At 39.9% G+C, this 25,879-nt stretch overlaps 1 protein-coding gene and 1 pseudogene across 2 annotated transcripts in view; both read left to right on the top strand.

Annotated features, from left to right (window-relative positions):
- Positions 1–583: 583 nt before the first annotated feature.
- LOC141494930 (ubiquitin-conjugating enzyme E2 N-like) lies at positions 584–1,821 on the top strand (annotated as a pseudogene).
- Positions 1,822–4,242: 2,421 nt separating this feature from the next.
- The window catches only part of LOC141496083 (inter-alpha-trypsin inhibitor heavy chain H4-like), a 34,747-nt gene continuing 13,110 nt past the window's right edge, over positions 4,243–25,879 (top strand). The window contains exons 1-11 of one of the 2 annotated variants that reach the window (XM_074198210.1): positions 4,243–4,309; positions 5,336–5,496; positions 15,824–15,928; positions 16,134–16,296; positions 16,527–16,637; positions 17,399–17,527; positions 19,763–19,879; positions 21,148–21,316; positions 21,861–21,986; positions 22,809–22,990; positions 23,278–23,463. In XM_074198210.1, the coding sequence (XP_074054311.1) occupies positions 5,363–5,496; positions 15,824–15,928; positions 16,134–16,296; positions 16,527–16,637; positions 17,399–17,527; positions 19,763–19,879; positions 21,148–21,316; positions 21,861–21,986; positions 22,809–22,990; positions 23,278–23,463 (1,422 nt within the window). In that variant the 5' untranslated portion in view covers positions 4,243–4,309; positions 5,336–5,362. The other variant, XM_074198209.1, reaches the window with a different exon arrangement.

The following is a 25,879-nucleotide window of genomic DNA, read 5'->3' as shown; positions in this document are numbered from 1 at the left end:
AAAAAAAGTGAATGATGGAAGTGTTCAGGGTTGGAATTCAAAAAAGCATGATTGATGGTATGAAAAGGTGTTCTGATCTGGATCTGACTTAGGTCAGTCTACTAGTAATTTAGTTTAGATATTGGAACAAAATGAGATACTCATTATAAAAGGAGCTTTATTTAGCCAAAGCAGAAAGGAATGATATTCTACAAGAATAGGCAATGAACATACTTTTAATTGATTCAGACAATCAAAACTCCTGGCTCAACATAGACTATTAATATTGTGACCCACCAAGCATATCCATTAACAACAACCCTCCCACCTCAGATCCTTTGGCTACTTTGTTGGCAGGTTAGCCCCTGCATAAAATAATATCAACAGTTTGAGCCCTTAGACCCTTGAGCCAAGAAGTCTTGAGGAATATCTCAATAGCTTTTAAGGAAAAATTAGCCTTAACCTGCTTGGAAGGCAGGATTAAGACTTTGTTCCTCCCCCTAAGGTGGGGGGGATGGGATAAGGAGAGGGAAGCAAAGAATTCAAAAATATAGCATAAAGTTTAACTGAGTCACCAAGGAGTGAAGACTGGGAAGATAAGTTCCTTGTGCATCCTCACTGTTCTCTTCAGAAAAGCCTATTTTTTCTCTTTATTGGAATTGTAGTCATTTCAGGGAAAATGTCGCCAGAAAGTACAGAGGGACGGAAGGAATGAGCTTACAATGAAGATGCAAAAGAGTGTTTGGGGATCATAAGAAATAAGAAAAGTATGAATGATAAAAGATTATGATCAGATAAGGGAATTGGAAGTAGAACAGTTGTGATGGATGGCATGATCAAAGGTATAAACTTGTGTACGTTACAGAAATGAAATGGATGAATAGATCATGGGAACTGAGCAGATTGATAAAGGTGTTTGAGAGAGTATCAATATTCATATTGAAATTCTCTAGTCTGAGAGTTAGGCCCTAAAAACCGAGTTAGTCATTACATTAAACTCATTGAGATAAAAGAGAGAATGTCCAAAGATGAGTAGATAATAACACCAGGATCTGGATTAGGTGATACATTTGAATTGAATGAACACCAAAAGAGGAACGATTTCTGAGTCATGGTGGTAGAGGAAGAGTCTGGAAATGACAATGAAAAGCAAAGAGTTTTCAAGTTCCTCACCATGATTAGTGAGTCAGAGGGGGGTGGGGGAAGAATACTGAAAAGGGGGAGACGAGACCCCGAGGCTGAATTCCGGATCAGACAAGATGGCCGGGCTGCCTCGCAGGATCATTAAGGAAACCCAGCGTTTGCTGGCAGAACCAGTTCCTGGGATAAAAGCAGAACCAGATGAAAGCAACGCCCGTTATTTCATGTGGTCATCGCAGGCCCACAGGATTCCCCCTCTGAGGGCGGGACTTTTAAACTTGAACTATTTCTTCCAGAAGAATATCCAATGGCAGCTCCTAAAGTACGTTTCATGACCAAAATTTATCACCCTAATGTAGACAAGTTGAGAAGACTATGCTTAGATATTTTGAAAGATAAAGCGTCTCCAGCATTGCAGATCCGCACAGTGGTGCTCTCAATCCAAGCTTTGTTAAGTGCTACCAATCCAGACGATGTAGCTGAGCAGTGGAAGTCCAACGAAGCCCAAGCCATAGAAACAGCCAGAGCATGGACTAGGCTATATGCCATGAATAATATTTAAATTCAATCTCAACATCAAGTGTGCATCACTTCTCCTGTTCTGGGAAGACCTCTTCCTTTTTTTGTTTGCATTTAATGGATACGGTCTTAGAAACATTACAGAATAAAAACCCAGACCATCTTCAGTCCTTTGGTGATTAAATGCACATTAGCAGATCTCTGTCTTGTCCTGATTCACTGTTATAACGCATGAGCAGAAGCTAGAAGTATCATCTGGATTATTGTGAAATTGTTTAAAAGCAGTGGCCCAGCTCTGCTTTTATTTATTTCTCCCATCGTGGTTTAAGTATCAGCACTGTGAATGAAAGTAGTTGTCCGTTAGCTGCTGGGGTGTGTCTTTTTTTTTCTTCCAGTTTTGTGGGCTCCTTTTCCCTTTTTATGGTGATGCTAATTGCATTGGTTAAAGCAGCTAACCAGTTGAACTTAGAATATGCCCTCTAGCCAAGTCTAACTCTTTAGCCGCTGTAGATGGACAAGCTTGGTTTTTTGAACAAAAAATGGGAACATTAAACATCACAGCCTTCACTAATATCGTGATTCTGCTGTCAAAGTGTAGAAACCTCCCTTCAGGAAAAGCTTGTGACCATTTTGTATGGCTTGTCTGGAAACTGTAAATCTTCTGTTTTAGTAAAATATTTTTTGTTATTCTAAAAAAAAGAATACTGAAAAGGATGAGCAGGAATTCAATGTCTTCAGAATGAAATCAGTCCTCAATGAGTATCAGAAGACTGAGGGAGGGGAACAAAGAAATACTTTAGGAGGAAAAGAAGTTTGTTAATTGTGGAGCAGACGTTCCAGAGAAGATAGTGGGAGGGGTCTGCAGATCTAAGTGGGAAGGAAAAGTTGAGGAGTATTAGAGTAAGAGTAGATAACTGAGAAATGTTTATACATAGATAGCAAGAAAAGAGTCACAAGGGGTGTATGTAAGAAAATGGAAGTCTGTTAGCCCTCCAGAAGTACGGCTAAGTGGACTATAGGTGAATGGAGTGAGGTCTTCTGAAAACTATTGTTTAAGTATTTCCTCAAAATCCTACCTCATGGTAGGTGGTAATGTCATGTTTTGGGAGGACAGTCTTAGAGGAGGCAGGCAGTCATGACCTATGAGACTCTGGTGGGTAGACAGGAGATGGCAGTACAAGTTGGGATGACAGAAACCCGAATGAAAACTGGCAACCAAAGTGGGGTTCCATGAATGGTTAAAAAATTGCTAGCAAAGGCTTTGGGGTGAAGCCTGAGGCTAGAAATCAGGTGGGTGTCCCAGTCTGATACTAGGGTGGCCCCTGGAAAAATCCCCAGGATAAAGCCAGAAGAGGGGAGGCAAGCGGCCAGATCTTGCCTGGGACTATGGTGATTCAGAGCCCTTGGGAATTGGGAAGGGAGTAGCTGTTACCCAGGAGATGACTAGGTAGAGTCTAGCCTTCAAAGATTAAGTTTTTGATGACAACCACACAGGTCACCCCCTTAGGGGGCAAAAATCAAAATAAGGTGTTCTGTTCTGTTTCTAAAAGAGAGGTTGCTGATCCTTTGGTAGAGGAGTGGGCTGCTATTTTTTTTTAAAGAACTTTAAAAAACTCAGGACTTTGAATTTAAAAAGCACAACAGAGTCCTCTCTTTCCATGAGAAAAATATAACATTAAAGCCAAGGTCTTTAATGAAAGTCAGAAACTGGAAGAGAAGTTCTGTAGGCAGGTATTCATTGAGACTGTACTTGGCAATGGCTGAGAGGGACCATGTGGCCACTGGAAACTCTGGCAAACACTCATGTATAATGAAGAAGCATCTTCCCTAGAAGAAAGAGAATGAAGATATCACTAAAAGATATCTAATAACTCTACACTAGAGATGAGAACTGCTTCCATAAATGCACATTGGCCACAAATATTCCCTTTCCTAAGCCTGTCCCTTCTGTACATGATCTTTATATCTTCCAATACATTGATAGTTTGTATATTTGTGGGAGAGCTTGCCTCATGCTTATGGGGGGAAATTTTTTTTTATTTCTTGCTCTATATTATTATGCATTTTATTATTTTATTGCTTCATCATTCATTAAATTCCTTTGCTTTGAACTAATTGTGTCTTCTGGCTCACAATTAAATTAAATGCATTGATGGAGGCTATTGAACTGTGATTTTTTTGAGATATAGACCCACAGAGTACTTCAAACCTGGTCTAATCTCCTCTAGGGGACCCACCTTAAAAGTTGCGGAACTGCTACAAATAAATTTGTATTAAATTGAATTGACCTTGACTTTATTCCCTTCTGAATGTGCTGCAAGTCCTTTATTCCTCTTTCTCTGTGTCACTCACTCCCCTTCCCCTCCACCCCCAAGTGTGACTTAACCAAAGTGCTAGAATTGAAAAAGAGACCCATGGACCAGAAAACAAGACTGAGAATGGGAAAGGCAATGGATGGCACAGTCTGATCATTGTCAGTGCAGAGAGATCTGTTCCACACCTTCCTGTCTGTGGGGGGAGGGAAAAAAAGGTGTTTCTCAACAGATCAAAGGTCTTCTTGGAGGTGGAGCACAGCAACTTATTCTGAACTATTGCATTTGGTTAGTAAATATCTAGCATATTGGGATCAGCTTCCTGGAATCTACCCCCCTAGGGTCAGGGATGAGACCAGGTTAGGGAAAGAGGAAGGGAGAGTTACTAATTCAGACACTTCTAAATTCTGGCCTCTCCTATCCCTACAATCAGGATGGAGCCTCTAACTCATACCCTGCTACTTGCCATTCTCTTTCTTCCGCTGACCTCCTTCAGCCCCATTGCTGCGCAGGAGGTACCTGTGTGTGTGGCCATGAGCATGTATGACTGCATATTTGTGCACAAATATTTGGAAGTATGTTTGTAAATCTGTGTGCATATATGGAAATAGGAAGGTATGAGTGTATGTGTGTGTGTATTATTGAATCTATCTGCAGGGGTCATTTGGTTGAATATTCTGGGGGGTGTTACATAGGGCATATCAGGGGCCTGGAGGTGTTATAGGGGACCCTAATGATAGAGGTGGTTGTGATGTGTGTGTGTGTGTGTGTGTGTGTGTGTGAGAGAGAGAGAGAGAGAGAGAGAGAGAGAGTCCTCGGTGAGTGATATCTAACCCAAGGAAATGGAGCGACTCTAGCATAAACGCTGGATACTTGATCAAGATTCGGCTTCCCTATTAAGAGAATGGCACTACTCTAGGGTAGAGGGTGGGAGAAGTCTTGGAGTTTCAAAGACTTTGTATTCTCTCCCCAAATACTTCTAGTCTTCACTTACCTATGCTGCCACCAGCCCTTATTGAGATACTTGGATAGATTTCATTCTCCTCATCTTCAAAAGTGACAAATAGTTGTCCAGAAAGATTAAGTGATTTGGCCCAAGCTGCCAAACAAAGTCAACATAGCCAGTACTTGAACCCAAATTTCCCAGTGCAGCTCAACTTTCCCACTCCCATTCCTCTATTCTTAAGTTTTAAATTGTCCCTGTTAATGGAGATGGCCATACTGTCTAACCTATTACCTAATGCCCATAGTGACCAATCTGTTTGTAATAGGCTTGGCAAGGTCAGGGAACCTGTCCGTTGCAAGGGAAGAACTGGAGGTTTACAGAGGAGATACTACCAGAAACTCTTCCATTGTGTCTCCCTCTTCTGGTATTCATACTGTAGGATGGTGTTGATATCTACAGTCTCACTATGGACTCCAGGATCACATCACGATTTGCCCACACTACCATCACCAGTCATGTGGTCAATAAAGCTGAACAAGCCCAAGAGGTCACCTTCCAGGTGGAGATCCCCCAGACAGCCTTCATCAGCAACTTCTCCATGTAGGTACTTCAGCAACTTCCAAATCCTCACATACTTCAACATCCTCTACTCCCCAACTCCCTTATGAAGAATGTCAGGAATAGGGTTCCTGACCTGATGTATATATACATTAATATGCAAAATATGGGTTATAAGCAGAGTGAACTTGACATTTTAATATAAGGAATCAAATAATCCATATGACATATGGAGATTGGGTGGGTTGAGGCTCATAATTAGAAAGCTATAATGCAATATCATATCTAGTTTTAAAAAAAATTAATTTGAGAGTCTGCATCTGCATGTAAATTCAATAGACCCAGGAAAGAAATTTAGTTGGAGATATTTAGATAAGAATAAATAGATAAGAATAAAAGAAAAAACAAAAAGAGGAGCTGTTATGGAAATAATCTACAAACTGTCTAGACAGACAGAAGGCTTAGATGATACCTTTCTAATAGTAATAAAATCCTATAATAATTTAAGATTTTAAAAATACTGTCCTCAGAACAAAAGTCAGAGATACTCATTGCAATATTGATATTCCCATTTTGCAACTAAAGAAACAGAGGCTCAGAGAAGCTGTGAAATTTATAAGATTATATTCAAGTGACTTTGAACCCACATTTTCTTTTCACAAGTATGGTGCTCTTCAGATAGACTTGGAATGTCAACTCTCTAGATACTTGGTGGGGGTGTTTTTCTACCAGATACGTGACCTAAGATATTCTTCATTTGCTTGGTTAGAAATTTAATCTCCATTTTCTGTTCAAAATTGCTATCAATGACATGGGTGAAGACATAGGGGACTGTTTAGTGCCTTTGCAGATGATAGAAAGGTGGAAGAAGTATTTAATGTATTGCATAGTAGAAGAATCAAACTTCAGAATGATCATTAGGGGCTAGAACATTGAGAATGCATTGAAAATAGCAATTGAAATATAACAGAAATAGATTCTAGTTGAAATATAATAGGAATAAAGATGCCTTGAAACTTGGATTTAAAATGATCTGTACAAGTAAAAGTTGAAAACTAAACACTGAAAAGGGTCTGGGGAGAAGGGATAACTAGGTGACACAGTGAATAGAGCACCAACCCTGGAGTCAGGAGGACCTGAGTTCAAATCTGGCTTCAGACACTTGATACTAGCTGTGTGACCTAGGGCAAGTCACTTAACCCCATTGCCCCATAAAAAAAGAACAAAAAGAAAAGGATCTGGGAATCTTGGTGGATTGCAAGCTCAATAAAATTAATACGTAGTTTAATTTGAGGTTATATTTGAGGCTGAGAGGCATTAGTTTCAATGAAAGAAATGATATTTCTATCTTCTGCCCTGATGAAGTCCTTGGGCTTATCCTAGGATATTGATGGCCAGTATGGAGGAAAGAATGAGAGAGGGATATTCCAAAGTAAACTAAATGAGAGCAACTAATTGGCTATGAGGGAGAATGAAGAGAGAGTAATTCAAGATAACCCCAAAATTGCAAACTTAAGCAGCTGAGTGGATGTTATACAGAGAAAAGTGATGAGGTGAGAAGGAGCAGGTATGAAAGGAAAAGTAGTGAGCAAAGTTTTACATTATTTCTGATTCATGACCTGTGGCAGAGCATTCCAAGCTTGTATGGGTCTGATCAGCCACAGTCGGACACACTGTAATTTGTCTCTAACATAGAGAGGTTGTTTTGGTTTTCTTCCATAACAAAGGACAAGCACAAGACAACCTCATCTCTACCTGCATGTCCTAGGTGTAGATGGGATAATGCAGGTAGAGATGATCTTCATGGAGATAAGATGAGGAGCTAGAGCTTAATAGAATAGTTAGAGCTGGAGATCTGGTTTGAGCATCATTCCCAGGAGGCAAAAGCTTTGAGTGAATAAGATTGACAAGGACAGAGGATACCCTCAGGCAGAAACCATATTATAAATCATTGAATCCATCCATTCCTCCCTCTGAATTGGATGTCTCATTTGATAAAGAGCTTGAGAAGTCAATGAAATAGGCTGTATGAAGAGTTGGGAGGTTAATCAAGAGTAAGATGTCTTTGAAGGCAAGACAGGAGAAAGATACCAAGGGATTCAGTCAATCCATGATTCTGATCCACTCTCATCTCTGAGGTCCCATCTGCTTCTAGGATTTGATGATTGCCTGTCGATTTTAGCTACTGTTTCCTCCAAGGGAGGAAATTTCTCCTTTCCCTTCAAGTCCCTTGCCATTTGCCTCTTTTTGAAGATACTTAGTGAACAAACATTTTTTAAGCTCCTGTTATGTTTCAGGAACTATACTAAGTACTGAGGATACAAAGAAAGGTAAAGACAATCCCTCCTCTTAAAGACTTTGCAGTCTAATGGGAAAGACAACATGCAAACTCTGCATATGTAAGGTATAAATGGAATTGATGGAAGGCAATCTCAGGTGAAAGGGATTAGCTTTAAGGGGGAACCAGCAAAGGCTTCTTAGAAGGTGGGATTTTAGAGAAGACTTGGAGAAAATCAGAGAAGCCAAGAGGCAGAGGAGAAGAGGAAAAGAATCATGGAAAACAAGGAGATGGGGTGTCTCTGCAAGGAGGTTAATGACACTGGATTGTAAAGGATTTGGGGGAAAGGGAGGTGTAAGAAGACTGGAAAGGTAGGAGGGGGGAACTAGGTGATGAAGGGTTTTAAAAGCCAAAGAGGGTATTTTATATATGATCTAGGGACATGAAGATGACAGTAAGATTGTGAACCTGGACAAATAGTGATATTCTTAGCAGCAATATCAGGAAGTTTTTTTGGGGGGAATCATAACATCAATTTGGGATATGTTCATTTTAAGATATCTGCAAGTCATCCAGTTTGAGATGTCCAGCAGGTGGCTAGAGATCAGGAGAGATGCTAGGGCTCAATAAATAGATTTGAGAATCAGCAAGGTGAAAATTGAGTCCTAGGGAGTTGGTGAGTTCACTAAGAAAAATTCTATAGAAGAGAAGAGAACCTTGGACAGAGACTTAGGGGACACCTATAGTGAGTGGCCATGACTTTGGATGAATATCCAGCAAAGGAACATTCGAACAAGTAGGAGGAAAGCCAGGAGAGAACCATGTCATGAGAATCTAGAGAGAAGAGAGCATCATTCCATGCCTTTTTATTGCTGGAGGTGGAGGTGGAGAGAGGGAAGAAAAAGGAGAGGAAAAGGGAAGGAGGCACCGAGGGATATGGAATGTGTCATATCTCATCCAGGACACAAGCTGCTCCTTCCCTTATCCTCCTCCTCTCCTCTCCTTTCCTAGATCTGTTTTCAGACACATTTTGCAATCTTTACAGTGAGGCAGAGGTCTTGGTCCAGCTTTTCCTGCTTGCTCTAGGGTCATAGAAGGAAAGAAAAGAGGGGGAGAGGATCTAGAGCAAATGACAAAAGTAGACAAAGAGATATGAGGGGAGGACATCGTCAAGAATTATTTGGAGGGAAATGAAGAGGGGAGCTCAAACTTAGGGAAGGGTTTTCTCTGGATGGGGCATTGCCATTCAGAGATAGGAGAATGAACTAAAGTAGCTTCTGAATATTCTTTTGATTTTCCCTGAGGTGAAGGTCTTTGATTCTATGCCAAGATTGAAGGAGGACAGGTTGAATCATGTTAAGTCTATTATTCTGCTGCCCTTAGAGCACCTCATCATCTCTCTGGAGTAGGCAAAATTTAATTTATTTACAAATGAGACCAAATCCTTGCCCCTAAACCAATCCAGCAGACAAGGTGGCTTAGTGGGGTCAACAATGTTCAAGCCAGCAAGCATATGGTGAACTCTAGTTGGAGCTTTGTCTTGCTTGTTGGGACCTGGACAGATCTCAAAGCCTAATCAGGTTTCAACTTAATTTGCTGGGCCGTGGCAGCCTCTTTACACCTGGGACCTTTTGTCCCCTAAATTGGGATATCAGGAAAATGTTTGTCCTGGATTAAAAACTGCATGAAAAAAAATGCAGCTGGAGGGAGCCTAGAGTCCCAGTTTAGCACCCAGTGGGGATTTAAGCTCTGGTTAAATATTGTTGGTGCTAGAAGAAACCTGAGAGACCCTCATTTTACACATAGTTAAGATTGAGGGTAAGAGAAGGCAAAGGACTTCTGCAGGCTGGACAAGGACATAATGGCAAAGCTAGGAGGGGAAAAAAAGATGGGTAGAAATTCCATCATGCTTCATATCTAGTTTTGCTCTAACCCCTTTCTATTTTTATGTCTGATTTTTAATCATTTCTTGGATCCATCAAATCCTATGACCATATTTATGTTTTCTTTATCACTTGCATGCCAATAATTATCCTAGATCATAGGACCATAGATGTAGAGTTGAAAAGTACCTTAGAGATCATCTAGTTCAATTTTATAGAGAAGGAAAATGAGGTACCCCCACATTTACATAGGTAAATAACCAAACTGGGATTTGAACCCAGATCCTTTGATTCCAAATTCATTGATCTTTTCTTTGTACCATACCGACTCCGTACCCAGTAAGGAAAAGTCCTATGGCAAGAAGGTTATTTCTTACAGAAGTTATCCTCGGACTTCTTGGTTGATCCACATACGGGACTATTAAATTTTGGGATTGGCAATTTGTTTCCCCTCTCCACACCTTTGGTCAGGCTTTCCTCTATGCCTGAATACTCTTCCTCTTTATCTCTGATTCAGTATCCTTGGTTTCCTTAGTATCCCTGGTTTTTGTAATGTATTCCTAATGTAGCAAATTCTCTATTTTGTATTCCTAGTTTCCCAGAACAATTCCTTGCATATAGTAGATACTAAGGAAACGTCCATTGTCTGACATTTGGTATCGGTTGTACACTTGCTGAGAACAGTAGCAGTTCATAATTATTATTATCATCTCACAGAAACCAGGATATCACACTTTACAATTAACTAGCTCAGGAATGTAATGCCTAATTTGTTTAATAGATGCCATACTCCAGATATCAGCTCAATGGTCTTGTCATTGTCCTTTGACATCTGCAGGGAAGACCTCTGATACTTTTGAGTTGAGTTGAACAACCTAGAAAACCAAACAATCCTTCAAATCACCATCTCTCTTTCCATCCTCCCCAGTGAACAGTCATGGAGCATTGACTGGGGTTTTCTGAGAGCAGGACCAGAGTCTCCTTTGATTTTATCTCTTCTGATCGTGAGCTCTCACAGGGACAGGCTAATCCTTTCCCTTCTGTCTCTGTAACCTGTGAGTAATCTGATGTCTGGGTCTATCTTCCTCTGTTCCAAGGCTCCCAATAAGATCTTAAATCACCAAGACTATCAGCCTTTTCTTAGCCTTCCCTTTTCTTGACCTCTATAGCTTTTGAAATAGTTGGTTATCTGTTCCTATTAGATACTCTGTCCTCCCCTCCTCTGAGATTTTATAACATGGTTTTTCCCTGGTTTTGCTAACACCCTTCTATTCTGCTCCTTCTCAATCTCCTTCACTAGATTTTCATTCATTTCCAACCTCCTATGCACAGGTATAACTCAGGATTCTGTCCTGGCCTTCTACTCTTCCTTCACAATCCTATTCTCTTGGTGACCTCATCAGCTCCCATCCCTTCAGTTCTTATCTTTTTTAGTTTTAGGTTTGTTTGTTTGTTTGTTTGTTTGTTTTGCAAGGCAATGGGGTTAAGTGGCTTGCCCAAGGCCACACAGCTAGGTAATTATTAAGTGTCTGAGGTCCAATTTGAACTCAGGTACTCCTGACTCTAGGGCCGGTGCTCTATCTACTGTACCACCTAGCCTCCCCTCTACTAATAATTTGGATGAGGATACTCTTTGATATTCATGAAGATGATTCTCCTGAAAATTTTATACACATGAGAACTTAGATAAATGTTAGTAGTAATTGATGTTATCTTAGTCATTTTTTTTTAGTATTAATAAAGCCTGAGATTTTTTCCCCCATGTCTTTGCTATCTTTCCAGCTTTCAGGTACATTTTGAATATTCTCACTCTTCTCACAATTGTGTTGCTTCCAGCATGAACATACTAAATATACAATTGGTCTAATTTGACTGTTTTTTCCATCTTTGTTCTCTTAGTTCCCTTTCTATCTCCTTCATGACTATGGTGATGTTAGAGTCTCATTGTGATGATTCTACTGTCTTTGATGGTACAAATGACTTGCTATAAAAAGCTTTGAAGATTTTTTTATTATCTTCTATTTTCCTCCTTCTATTTTCATATTTAAAATATTCACAAGATCACTTTACTTATTTAGGTCCCTTACCAAACTTTCTTTAAAATGTTTTTTTTTGCTATAGAGAAATGATTATTAGAAACCAGTTATGGGGAAAATCTAGGCTTTTGCCTCCATTTCCTTGTTCAAAGTCTAGCCTTTAAAGGAATTTTTTCATCTAGGCCAAAAATTTACCCCTCTTACATCATCTTATATAAGATGAATTCCTGCCCATTTTGTTCCTCTCAAGCAAGTTTGGATGGAGGTAGGGCCTTTGCCCAAGGCTGGGGGGGGTAGTCTGGGTGTAGAGATAGTTTTTTTGTCCAAAAATGACATGATGTCACTCTCTCAGCCTATCATTGGAGTGAGCCCACTTATATTGTAATATTAATTCTCTCATTAACTAATCAGAGTTGATTGTTGCCTCTGAACATCCACTTTTCCCAAGGCATTTAAGCTGTGAGTCCCCTGCCATGATGGTCTTGGCATTTGAGAATGCTTCTGAACTCTTTTATTAATAAAATGATTAATTACTCAGAAATCTTGTCTCTTGAACTTTTTAAATATTACACCATCCATTGACTTTCTTAGTCTTATGAGGTGATAGCTAATCATTTTCTATTATCTTTCTTTGTAAGATTTTATAAACAAAAATATATTTTAAACTGGTACTCTCTATGTCCACCATCTTTCAATACCCAGTATTATTAAGTTCTGACTAAGATGCTTTGGGGTCTTTTGTTGGTCTTCTTGTTATGGTAATTAATTTAAATTTATGAAACTTCTATATATAAAGTTATTATAATCTGTGTCAATGTTTCTTCTTATCCACCTCTCATTTTTCATTTTCAAAACTTAAATAAGCCAAGATTTAGATATTTATTTTATACCATTTCTTTTTCTCATATTTTTTTCTAATGTATTAATTCTAATCTCTTCTCTAATATAGTTTTTAACCTTTTACATATCTTGAACACCTTTGGCAGTCTGGTTGAAGCCCATGGATCCCTTCTCAGAAGAATATTTTGAAACAATTGAAGAATATGCTAGTTGAAAAATTGAAAATTGGAGAATAAAGTAATTGTTTTTCTCATCCAAGTTCTAGGCCCTCTTAAAGTCTGTTCACATATTAAGGGCTCTTGTTCTAGAATAAGCAGTTAGACAATCCACAGGAATTTAGGAGATAGTAGACAGAGGAATTAATTATAAGGATCAAATAAAGTAACATGGAAAATATTTTGCAAACCCTGAAAAAGTGCTACTAAAATACTAGACATTCAGGTGTGACTAAAATCAATAATTCATGAGTCTTTTCCTGTCCATTGAAATTTTGTCAATTTTATTTTGAGGGCTATTATTCAATGCTCACCATGTCTAATAACTGCTGATTCTTTTCTCAAGAACAAAATATTCATGCTACAGTCAGGAAATTTCTGTACAGTCTACAAGTCTCTCTGGTTTTTCTTATTTCCTTTTTCTGATCTCTGATTTCTAATATAATTTCCTCCCATCTTTTGCCTGTTCCTGACTTTGCACTTCAAAATATTTTCTGACTTAACTTGGAACTAGGTGATGAAGTAGATAGAGCACTGGGCTTAGGAAGACCTGAGTTCAAATCCAACCTCAAATATTTATTAGTAGTAATGGCCCTAGATATACCTTTCTTGTTGGGAAAATGGAGAAAATAATAGTATCTGCCTCACAGACTTGCTGTGAAAATAAAATAACAGATGTAAAATATTTTGCAAACTTTATAGCGCTCTATAAATATTATTATTATTATTATTATTATTATTATTATTATTATTATTATTATTATTATCATCCTCTACAACCAATGTTGGTACATAAAATGCATTTTTTCCAGAGTGGTCTTTTTACAAATTGTTATCATGAACACTGAAGTACAAGATGAACATTTATCATTATTGTTCACAAGAAATCCTTTCTCTCCCCATTCCTATTCTTGGCTTTCCTATTACTAGAGAGAGCAACACCACCTTTCCAGTTCCTCAGATTTGAAACCTAGGGGTCTTCCTGGGCTCCTTACTGCTTCTCTCTCTCCATATCCAATCTGTTATCAAGGTCTGTCAAATTTGCCTCTCTCCAATATGTCCCCTTCCTGCCTCTGACTCTCTGCTAACACTCTGGAACAGGTCCTCATCACCTTGTGTACAGACTATTGCAACACTCTGCTGGTGGAGCTGCCTGTCTCAAGTCTCTCCCCACTCCATTCAGCCAGTTTGGTGATCTTACTAAAGTACAAATCTAACCATTTCACCCCTTTACTCAGTAACTCCAGTGACTTCCTATTGCCTTTAAGATCAAATATGAAATGTTTTACTTAGCATTCAGAGTCCTTCATACTCAGCCTCCTGTTATTTTTGTAGTCTTCTTATACCTTTTTCTCCAACATATACTCCTTGATGCAGTGACAATAGCCTCTTGACTGTTTTGTGAATAAAACTCTTCTCTTGGCTCCAGGAATTTTCTCTAGCTGACTCCCATGCCTGGAATATTTTTCTTCTTCTGCTCTGCCTTCTGACTTTCCTGTCTTCCTTTATGGAAACTTTTCCCAACCTCTCTTAATTTTAGTATTTTCCTTCTGTTAATTTTATTTCCTACTTATCCAGTATATAGCTTGCTTTGTGCATTATTTATTTGCATATTGTTTCCCCCATTAGATTAAACTCCTTAAGGGGAAGGACAATCTTGACTTTTTTGTATCTCTAGCACTTAGCACAGCATCTCAAACATAGTAGATGCTTAATAAATGTTTATTAATTGATTGATTATCCCATGAAATGATGACCAAGAAGTATACAATAAAACCAATTCTTCCAACTCCTTTCATATTTATGAGAATCCTTCCATTCTAGCTGCAACTTCCCTCTGGTTTAATTTATAGCAAAAATGCCAATTTTTTTATGTTACTTCTCCTCTTATAGTATGTTGATTCATTAATTACTGGGAAGGGAATTTATGTTTAGAATATCAAGACATATGTTAGTTTATAGATGGTATAAAAACAGCATGATTCTTAGCATCCTCCAAATGTTTGTCTGCCATTTTGTCAGTGTGGAAACAGAAGAGATACACATTACTAAGACTGTATACTTGTTTATTGTTTAAGAGTTTGCTATGGCCAAAGGATTCATCACTAAGTAGACAGACTACTGGTGATGAGCCTCTCTTCACTAAGGAAACAGTCTTAGTACATTTCTGGACTATACCTGAAGCTTTCTTTAATAGCATGATAGAAATTTCAGAGCTTGCATTCCACTGATATAATTTTCAAAAGTTACATCAGTCACATATACAAGTTATATCAGCTCAACAGATCAATGAGGCAGCTTCCTAACTTCCCTATTTCTTTTGATGCTACCTTATTCTTTCTGACCAGTCACCCTGGTTCACAAAATCAGTCATCTTTGAGTTTTTGCTCTCTCCCATCTCCCACATTCATTCACTTGCTAAGTCTTTTTGATGTTGCCTCAACAACATCTCTTACATCTGCCTCGTTTACATAGGTTAGATTCTCAACATTTACCTTTTCTCTTGCAATGGCCTTCTATTTGGTTTCCTGTTCCTGTTCTCTCTCCAACTCCAGCTTCCAACACAGGAATGATTCTTGAAAATTATTTGTGAAAACTTGCTTGTTTCCCAATAGCATTCTAAATGACAATGCTCTTGATTCATGTTATAAGCTAGGAAATGTAGGCTGCAGCCAGATAATGAAGGGTTTGAAATCATAAATAGAAAAGTTTTTATAGGAAGGACAATCTAAAACCATATGGTTGTGTTGTGTAGTTGTTATGGACAACTACTCAGTGGCATGGTGGATAGAGCACTGGACTAGGAGTCAGGAAAACCTGAATTCAAATGTGACCTCTGATACATACTAACTGTGATACCCTAAGCAGGTCACTTACCTCTGTTTGCCTCTGTTGTCTCCTCTGTTAAAATGAGATGGAGAAGGAAATGTTAAACCATTCCAGTGACCCCAAATGGGATTATGAAGAGTTGGACACAATTCAACAACAATAGCAAGTGTAGATGTTAAGTTATATGAGAAATCAAAATCCCCTCCTCAGCCCCCTAAACCTTGTTCCTCAATATGCCTAATCTCCTTCCCTGTGGTCTCTCTATGCTCTCATTCTTTCCCTCCTGAGGACTATTGATGGTGTGACATACCATGGGGAGATGCAGGAGAAGGCAGATGCTCTGAAGAAATATAGCTCAGCTAAAGTCAGAGATCAGAGTGTTGGAATTATCAAGTAAGTCTCTGGGACAGGGGTTGGGCAGGAACCACTGAAGGAACAAGAAAGCCCCATACACCCAACCTCCTGCCCGAGAGCGTCTCTTGCCCTGTCTATTTAGGCTGTGGCCATGGCCTTACTGACAATAAACTCTACATGGCCAAGCTTCTCCTGCCCACCCTTTCCATTCCTAGTGGCATTAAGGAGCCAATCTCCCACCCAGGGCCACAGAGAAGAAGCTGGAGCAGTTCCTGGTATCTGTCATTGTGGCCCCAACTTCCAATGCTACCTTTGAGCTGAGCTATGAGGAACTGTTGAAGCGGCGTCTGGGAAAATATGAACTAAGGCTGAAGGTCCGACCCCAACAGCTGGTCAGACACCTGCAGGTAATAGGGTTGAGCCATAAGTCGCCTCCTTCTGGAAGCCTGCCTTGATGCATTCTCTCTACTTCCCCAGCAGAGAGAAAACTGCCTCTTTTCCCCACCCACCTTGGACTAGGGGTTCCCAGGGGCTAGGACCTCTTCCTCCCCAAACCAGGGTTTCCCTGAGCAAAGAGCTACCCTCTTCCTTCAGACCTCCAGACTCTTCTCATGCCTTATCCCCTTCTACTTCACAGATAGATGTCCACATCTTTGAGCCTCAGGGCATCAACTCCCTTGACACTGAGATCTCCTTTATAACCAAGGATCTGGAAGATGCTCTCACCACAATACAGAACAAGACGAAGGTCAGATGCTGATACTTGGGAGAACAAAGAGAGTCTGGGCCCTAGCCCAAGTCATTATAGGGACAGGAGGAGATGAGGCACAAAGCAAAAGAGAGAATTTGGCAGGTCAGTGTGATTACAAAGTTTTCAGGCCCCATAGGCACAGAAGATATCCAGAATTTGGCCATTCCATTGAGGGAACTATGAAATTCTTGCCTAAGGGTGATTTAGACCTAGGGAGGGCAGAAGGAGATTACCTATGATTCTTTTGCATCCTTTGTTCCAATGTAATCACCAAGAGTGAGATCAGTCACAGGTAACTGCTCGGTCACAGTATGTATTCAGGTGAGGAAGAGAAATGGTTATTATCATTTCTTTTCCTAGTAGAGAAACAATGAATATTTTTCCTGGAAAATAGTTCACACTCCTTGGTGTCATCTCATCACTCCTGCTGACCACCCCCCATATCCCCTGCAACTGGATGGCTCCTCAGAATAAATGTTCCCAAAGGCTCCTCCCTGGCATCTGTGTCTCATGACCCCTCTCTTGGGTCTTCTGGTTTTCTCTTGTTTCCATTGCTATTCCCATAATCCCTCAACCTTAAAGCCAGGATCAGGGGAAGAACGTGGGAATTTGGTTAACCATCTTGCAGGTAAGTCACTTTTTCTGAAATCTTTCTTTACAGCTAAGGATGAATTATTCTATCTTTCTCAGTTCTTGGGCCACTAGAGCAAATTCTGACTTCTCAGCTAATTTCTCAGCACCAGTTTCTTCTCCTCCAGGCTCACATAGTGTTCAAGCCATCTCTGGCCCAACAGCAGAAGGAGCCCTGGAAGCTGAACACGATTCTGGATGGTAACTTCATTGTCCGTTATGACGTGGACCAAACCACTGCTGCAGGGGACATCCAGGTGAAAGCTATAAGGGCCTGGCAGTGAGAATGGTGGACCCTGGGATCCCTGTGGGGAGGAAGTCCTTTCTATCCTTTGTTATTAACAATATTGTAGACTTTTGGAAAATCAATCCATCAGCAAAAGTTGTTGAGCCTCCCTTGTGGGACCATTGTCAAGGAGACTCCCCAGGCCTCAGGGAAATAATCTGAGAGACACAGGACATTATTGTGTATATGGACTTTATTGTCTATACATCTTGACCTCAATTTTGTCTTCTATGTAATGAAAGTTTATACTACACAGTGCCTAAGCTCTCTTTCAGCTCTTATATATTCCTGCATTCTGTGATTGTCAAATCTGTAATGCTAATGAAAGGCAATATGAACTGGATGCTTTTGCTCAGGTTAATTGGTGGTCAGTAGGAGGATAAAGGATTGGCAGCTCAATCTAGAGTTTGTCTCAGTAAGGCAAACCCAGGACTATTTGTTGTTTTTCTTCCTCCCTACCTCCAGATAAAGGTTCAAAAGAAATATTGACCTCCTCTGTACTACCCTCCATTCAACCCAATCAATTGAAAAACATTAAATAAGTGCCTACTATGTTCAGTGGATAGAATGCTGGGACTGGGGAAAAAAGTCACTTAATACTGTTTGCCTCAGTTCCTCGGCTGTAAAAAGAGGTGGAGAAGTAAATGGCTATGGCCAAAATGTGTCACAAAGAGTCAGACACAACTATAACTGATCAATAACAATATATGCCAAAAACTTAATAAATGCTTCTCAATTGATTGATTGGATTAGAAGATATAGTACAGAGAAGGCCAATGAATGTGTCTCTCTAGTTTAAGGTTCTAGACTTTCCTGTGGTACTAAAATTGTCAGATTTCCTGGCATCCTTCACTTTTTTTCCTACTGCCTTTCCCCCATCTCAAAACCCCTCAATTGATTCCCTTCTTTTTAAAAAAAAAAGTATTGTTTTTAATATGATTTTTTTTTGTTGGGATATCTTTATCACTTCTCATTGACACACCTCCCTCCACCTTTACCCTGCCAATAGAAACCTGCATAATAAATAATCACACGGAAGCAAAACAAATCAACACATTGGCCATAGCTGAAAAATATATTCCTTATTCCATATCATTGTGTACCACCTCTTTGCTGATTGGTGAGAGGCAGACTTCATCAGTAAGTCCTCTGAAGTCACAATGTCCACTGAGTTCCCCAAAGGGTCGGAATCCGGTACTGGTCAAAATAAATCAGTTAAGCAGTTAACAAATATGTTTTAAGCAATTAATCAACTGAGCTAATTGCTGGTGATATGAAGAACGTAAAAAACACAATTCTTATGCTCAAGAAGCTCATATTCTAATTCAGATGGCAACATGCATTATAATAAAACATATTTAGATTTTTATAATTTTATAATATATGTAACAGATTTAATTATATAAATTTTAATCTATTTAAAACTTTCATTTTGGATATTTATATAAAATATTTACATATAATATTATATATCTGTATATTATATGATATATGTGATATAACTATATGTATACATATGTTTATATATATATATATATGTATGATACTTACAATGTATGTGTACAGTATATGGAAATGGATGTGGTATCCAAGGGAAAGCACAAAAGAAGGGGAAGCCAGGAGAAAGGCTTGGAGGAAGTAAGATTTGAGTTTTGTCACACGAGTTGTCACACATAGCACATGCTTATTGACTGAATGAGTAGAAGTAAGATGGAGTAGGAAAAAGCTCAGGATGAAAATTTGGGAGATAAAGTCCAAGCTCCTTGTGTGAGGTCTGGCATTAACACCTTCCTTCCCTACCCTTTAGCTTCGAGAAATTCCTTGGTTTTTATTACTTAGTCTGTAAAATGGAAATAATGTCTCTCACACTATACATCTCTGTAGAGGAAAGGTTTCTTCAATGTTTTAGGGTCAAAAATATTTGAGCCTTGATTAGTTGGTACTCCTTGAGATGGACTTTGAAGGATGAGTAAATTTTGGAGAGGTTTGGAGAGGTTTGAAGAAGTGTTTTACTGCTCTGAATTGAAGGAAAGGGCAGGGTACAAGGAGGAGATAGAGAGGGCTAATTCACTAAGTTTAAGGATCCTGTGCCTCATTAGACAAAGAGAGGATAGAAGTAGGAGATGGGGTCACCGCTTTTTGCTAGGGGAGCAAGGACGGCATACAGGAGGGGCAGCTCTGACCCACATCTGTCCCAATGCTGCAGATTGAGAACGGATACTTCGTGCATCACTTCGCCCCAAGAGAGTTGCCCCTGTTGCCCAAGAATGTGGTCTTTGTCATTGACAGGAGTGGATCCATGACTGGCAGGAAGATTAAGAAGGTCAGGAGGTGTCCTGAAGCCTGTGGGAATGGGAAGGGGGAAGAGTTGGGGACTGCTCTAATTTGGAAAGGACTCAAGTTCATCACAGGCCAGCCCTCTATCCTTCTGTCCTCATGTCCTCACTCTATTAGCTCCTACTCCAGGTGTTCCTCTGACTCTGCCATGATGTATCAGAAAATGCGCCAGGTGGAAAAGAACTAACATCCTCTGGCTCTATATCCCCTCTTTCTGAGCATTCTGCCCCATATCCATTCTTTCTCATCCCTTCATTTTTTTCCTTCCCAATTGAATCTCCCTCTGTCTCCTTATCCTTCCTCTTGAGCAACTTCATTTTTACTTCCACTCATGATTCTTTACCACCTTCCTGTCCATGAGTCTCTACCATAGAGATAGAGGGGAGGCAGCTGCTGGCACGATGGAGAGAGCACTTGATGTAGAATCAAATCTAATTACGGTCAAATCTGACTTCAGACAATTATCAGTAGGATGATCCTGGGCAAGTTATTTAATTGTTGTTTGCTTCAGTTTCCTCGAAAGTGAAATGAGATAACAGCAGCATGGGGGTGATGGTCAATCTTGATGAACTTGTTCATTCCATCAGTGCAACAATCAGGGACAATTTGGGGCTATCTGTGATGGAGAATACCATCTGTATCCAGAGAAACAACTGTGGAATTTGAACAAAGAACAAAGATTATTACCTTTAATTTTTTAAAAAAGTTATCTTATTATGTAATTCTTCTATTCCTTATATTTTTTTCCCCTTAAGGATATGATTTCTCTCTCTCAAAACATTTATCTTAGATCAATATATAGCATGGAAACAATGTAAAGACTAATAGATTGCCTTCTATGGGGGGTGGGGGGAGGGAAGCAAGAAAGGAGGGAAAATTGTAAAATTCAAAATAAATAATTTTTTAAAAAAGAAAAAAGTGAAATGATAGCAATAATAGTCACTACCTTGTTGGGTTGTTATGAGGATCAAATGAGATATTTGTAAAAATCGCATAGTTTAGTGCAGTACATCGTACATATTAGTGTGCTATATAAGGGCTTATTCCCTTCCCTTCCCCTTCTTTGGACCCTCTCTCTATTTCCTAAGGCTTCCCAGAATCTGACTTCTTTGCCTTCAATTTTCTTTCCATGTCCCCTCTCTGTCCCCTAGACTTCCTCCCCACATTTTGGTTCACTGAACAAGAAATGACTCCAACTCCTTTCCTCACTCTTGGAACCTGTTTTCCTACCAAGTTCCTTCCCTGTCCTCTCAGACCAGGGAGACCTTAGTAAAGATCCTGGATAATCTCAAACCAGAGGATTATTTCAACTTGGTTGCCTTCAGTGGACGAGTGACCCAGTGGAAGCCAATGCTGCTTCAGGCCTCCAAAGAACACCTGGAATCAGCTAAGATATTTCTCTCTAATACCCAAGCCCTAGGTGGTGAGTGAAGGGCTAGGGTTTCAGGGGGTGGACAGTGTGGTTAGCCTCAAGGATCACTGTTTAGATAAGGGTTTCTGAAAAGTCTTCTTGGGGAAGATAGAAAACTGGTCAAAAACAGAGTCTATTGGCTAGAACATTGGTATTTCCTTGTCTCCATTCCCAGTGGGCCCCAGACCCTATGTTTCACCTTACTAACAAGACAATCGATCAATAATTTGTTCATCATCCCTAAACTCACACACTTGGAATTTACTGCCTCAAGCTAAACTAAACTGACTAATCTGCCTAGAATCCAGGCACTTGTTTGATGCTCCTGATAAATTGTCAAGCTATACTTCTCTGACTTGGCCTGATCCCTTGGCCTCCTCCCTTTCTGACCCAGTCTCCAATCTCTTTCTTCTCCGCTCTATCCTCTAACCTTACTTGATCTCTTACCCTGCTCCTGGACAAGCCTCCATCCCTCTCTTCCTCCTAGGACTCTAGCCTTCCACCTCTCTCAGTTGGTACCAAAGCTGGGTAGATGTGAATAGATTTCTCTCCCCAGTAACAAACCTGAATGAGGCTATCCTGGTGGCTGTGAGAATGCTCAATGAGATCAACAAGAAGCAGCTGCTGCCAGCAGGGAGTGTCTCCATGGTCATCCTGCTCACAGATGGGAATCCCACTGAAGGTGAGGTTGGACTGGGGAGAACTCTTCCCTCTTGGTCACCAATTTCCAGTGCATACCTCAAGTGTGTATGGTGTCCTGGGGATCTTTGTTCTGGGAACCCTTTCCCAGGAGAGGAGAACAATAGTTTGGAGAAAACAGGTGGGATGAATCCTGAACCTGTCCTAAGAGAGATTACAGTTTGGAAAAGACAGAGGAGGAAAAGACCTAGACTCAGACATTGTAGTCTTCCCAACCTGAGTGGGGAGATGAGATGCAAGTAGGGCAAACTGAGGACTGTTGTCAAGTTCTTCAAGAAATTCCAGAAGGGAGCTATCAGTGTGGACTTGAGTGGTCAGAGATGGCCTCATGCAAGAGTAGTAGAGCTAAAAGAAGGAGTAACTTAGAGGTGTATCCTGGGAACCAGGAATACTAGATTCTAAGTCCAATCTCAGCCACTAATTGTCTGCATGACCTTGTTTAAGTATTTTGCCCTTTGGGGACTCTAATTTCACTGTATGACTCCTGAACTCCGTAAGTGATGGGTTGAGGTGAGTATTAGGAAGTTATTCCCATCTAGATGGAAGTTGAAGTATGTGATCCCTGAGGTCCCTTTCAGCTCTCCCATTCTATGATTCCATTCTTTTTGATATTTAACTGTTGAATGGACAGCTGATATTTCATTCTATTAGCATAGTTCATGGTCTGTATTAAGTATTCAAGAAATGCCCTACCTATCCCTCTCTCTGACTCTTTCTCTCTCCTCCTCTCTATCCATCCATCACGTCTGTCTGTCTCTGTCTCTGCCTTTCTCTTCTCTCTCTGTCTCTTCCCATGTTGCTGCAGGCGAGACACGGTTGGAGAAGATTCAGGAAAATGTGAAGATACTCATGAATGGCCAATACCATCTCTATTGTCTGAGTTTTGGTTTTGATATCAATTATGCCTTTCTGGAGAAGTTGGCCCTGGACAATGGTGGGATGGTCCAGCGCATATATGACAACTCAGAAGCTGACCTGCAGCTTCAGGTACTAGCACCCGGCCTTCACGTGAGGAGTCCTACTGAGTATGGATACCCTCTATATGTGAGATGGAAGACTTGGAGGAGAAAAGAGGAACTCCCAGAACTTTGATTAGAACCTGCCACTCAATTCCTGTATGACCTTGGGACATATCTTTCCTCCTTTATGGGCTTCTCTTCACCCTTATTTCCAAAGAGGAAATTGAATTCCAGTTCTAAAATGTTGCAGGCCCCAGGTAACTGTCCTATCCACCATACTGTAAACTGCCCTCAACCCTTACCCTTCCTCCAAAGGACTTTTACCAGGAAGTGGCCAACCCGCTACTCACCAAAGTGGAGTTCCATTACCCGGACAATGCTGTGGAGCTGCTCACTCAGGACAACTTCAAGGTCTTCTTCAAAGGCTCTGAGCTAGTGGTGGCCGGAAAGCTCACACCCCAAGCCCCAGACCTGTTCATAGCCCAAGTCAGGGGCCAGTCGGTGAGTAAAATCCAGAAATTCTTAGATGGGAGAGCCTTGTTCTAAGAGTCATCTCCTATATTGTATGTACAAGGATAAGATGAAGGAAGCAAGATTAGACAACAATCCTGTGAATTCAGGTCGGTTCAGATCGGTAAGCATTTATATATTGCCTACTAGGGACCAAGGATCATACTAGGCCCCGAGAATACCAAAAAAAAAAAAAAAAACCCCAAAAAAAACAGTTCCTGCCTTCAACAAGTTTATTGGTTTACCTTCTACCAGAGAAAATGATACACAGATACAGATAAGAAAATATATATATATATGCATATATATGTAAATACAGAGATAGATAGATGATAGCTATAGTAAATACGAAGTTATTTCTTGGTGGAGATGTGTACAGAGTAATTATGATTTAGGGATAGGGAAAACACTAATAACTAGAAACAATTAATAAAGCTCTCCTAGAATAGGTGGAACTAAGGGAATCCTTAAAGACATTCCAAAAGAGAGAAGCTAGGACAGAGAGCACTGTAGGCAGAGGGGACAGCCTATGCAAAGGCATGGAGTTGGGAAATGGATTGTTACAGATGGAGAACAGCAAGTAGAATACTACATAGTGAGCAATATGAAGTCAATCTAGAAAAAGCCAGATGGTGAAAAGAGTCAGGTGTTTTTTTAAAAAATTTGAAACAAACGGGGGCAGGGGAGAAGTTAGTTATCTCAAGCCATATTTATAGAGGCACCACATACAGAATAAGGGAGGCCCTAGTCCTGCTGACCTCTATTCTGCCCAGACCATGTTTAGGATATTATGTTCATTTTTTTGAGACTGGGTCTCTTGCTTTTTGAGGATCAAAGTACAATGGTCACTCATGGACCTGACATTAATACAGAGACAAATAAAATTTTTTTTCTGAGTTGAACCAATTGACCCCTCCTTAAGCAGCCTGATGACCTTCCATTCCCCAAAAGCTTAGCATGATAACGTTGGACTTAGTTGGACACCCAATTGTTTTTAGCTCTACTCAGAACTCAAGACCTCGAGTGATCCATCAGCTTCCATCTCCTTAAGAAACATGTGCAACCATACCCAGCAAAAATGTCATATTCAAATCAATTGAATTCAATAAAAATGTACTGGAAACCTATTGCAAGCAAAGCACTGTGTTTAATGCTGGGCACCATACTTTGGGAAGACCTTGATAAACTAGTGTAGGTCTTGAGGAAGGCAAAAAGAATGATGAAAAAACTATGGCATTAGAGGATCAAGGAAAGAAAAGAGAGATACTTAGCCTGGAGAAAAGAAGATGATAGATATATTTAAATATTTGAAAAGTAGTCACATAACCAAGGAATAAGACCAATTTTATTTAATGCAAAGGGTAGAATTAGGACTTGGTGGAAGTTGAAGAGTAGTACGTTTTGACTCAATTTAAACAAAATGTCCTCACAATTAGAACCATCCAAAAATGTATTGGGCTGCCTAGGAAGGTAATGAGTTTACTGTCCCTATAGGTTTTCAAGCAGAGGCTGAATGACAACTTATAAGAAATGTTGTTTAAGTACAGGTTGGACTATAAGATGTCTGAGGTCTCTTTCAACTCTGGAACCTCCATGGTTGAATATGTCAAGGACCAGGAGAAGATGCTGGAGTCAGGTTAGGATTTGAGGGGGATGGGCCAAGGACCAAGTCAACCTGATTAGGCCACATTTTGACCAGCTCAGCAAGAATCATCAAGGCTAGAGGGAGGCCACTGGGTGAAAAGAGCAGAGGTGTGGATATCAAAGTCTAGGGCTGAAAAAAGAATTGGGCTTGAAGGGGAGACACAATACCCCCTGGCCCTTAAATGCTCCAGAGTCAGTACCTTTTATAGCCAATTAACTAAGATTTTGAAGTTCAGGGAATTGGAGGTGGGGAAAAGAGCAAATCAAAGTCATGAAGAAAGAACTGGTAGGGCCTTAATATAAAGGAGGAAAGAGTAATAACAAAGGATTATGAACTTGGAACTGTTAAAGTACTTCTGACACAACAGAAATGCTCAAAAACCTATTAGTTTTTGAAAGAGTCAGAAGTATAAAGAAAAGCAATGATATAGTTAAAAAAAGAAGAAGAAAAGAGAAAGAATAAAGGAAACCAGTGGTGTTTGTAATATTTTAAAGTCTGAGGAAACTGGGTTTTTTTGCAGTGGGAAAATGTTTACTTTTCTTTGTATCTTCATCACTTAGCAGAGTACTTGGTATGTGGTAGGCTCTTAATAAATTCTAGATGACTGACTTATTTAATATGTGTGTGACCATTTTTACCTTAGTTTACCCATTATATCTCAGTTTCTTCAAGTGTAAAAAAAGGGAGTTGTAATAGAGAATCTTGATATTCTCTTCTACCTCTCAATCCTTTGATTTCACGGAAGACAGATTTGTACAATAT

Source organism: Macrotis lagotis, chromosome 8 (genome assembly GCF_037893015.1).
Source record: "Macrotis lagotis isolate mMagLag1 chromosome 8, bilby.v1.9.chrom.fasta, whole genome shotgun sequence".
NCBI lineage: Eukaryota > Metazoa > Chordata > Mammalia > Peramelemorphia > Peramelidae > Macrotis > Macrotis lagotis.
The sequence above is the reverse complement of the archived record's forward strand: the minus strand, read 5'-3'. Positions and strand labels throughout refer to the sequence as shown.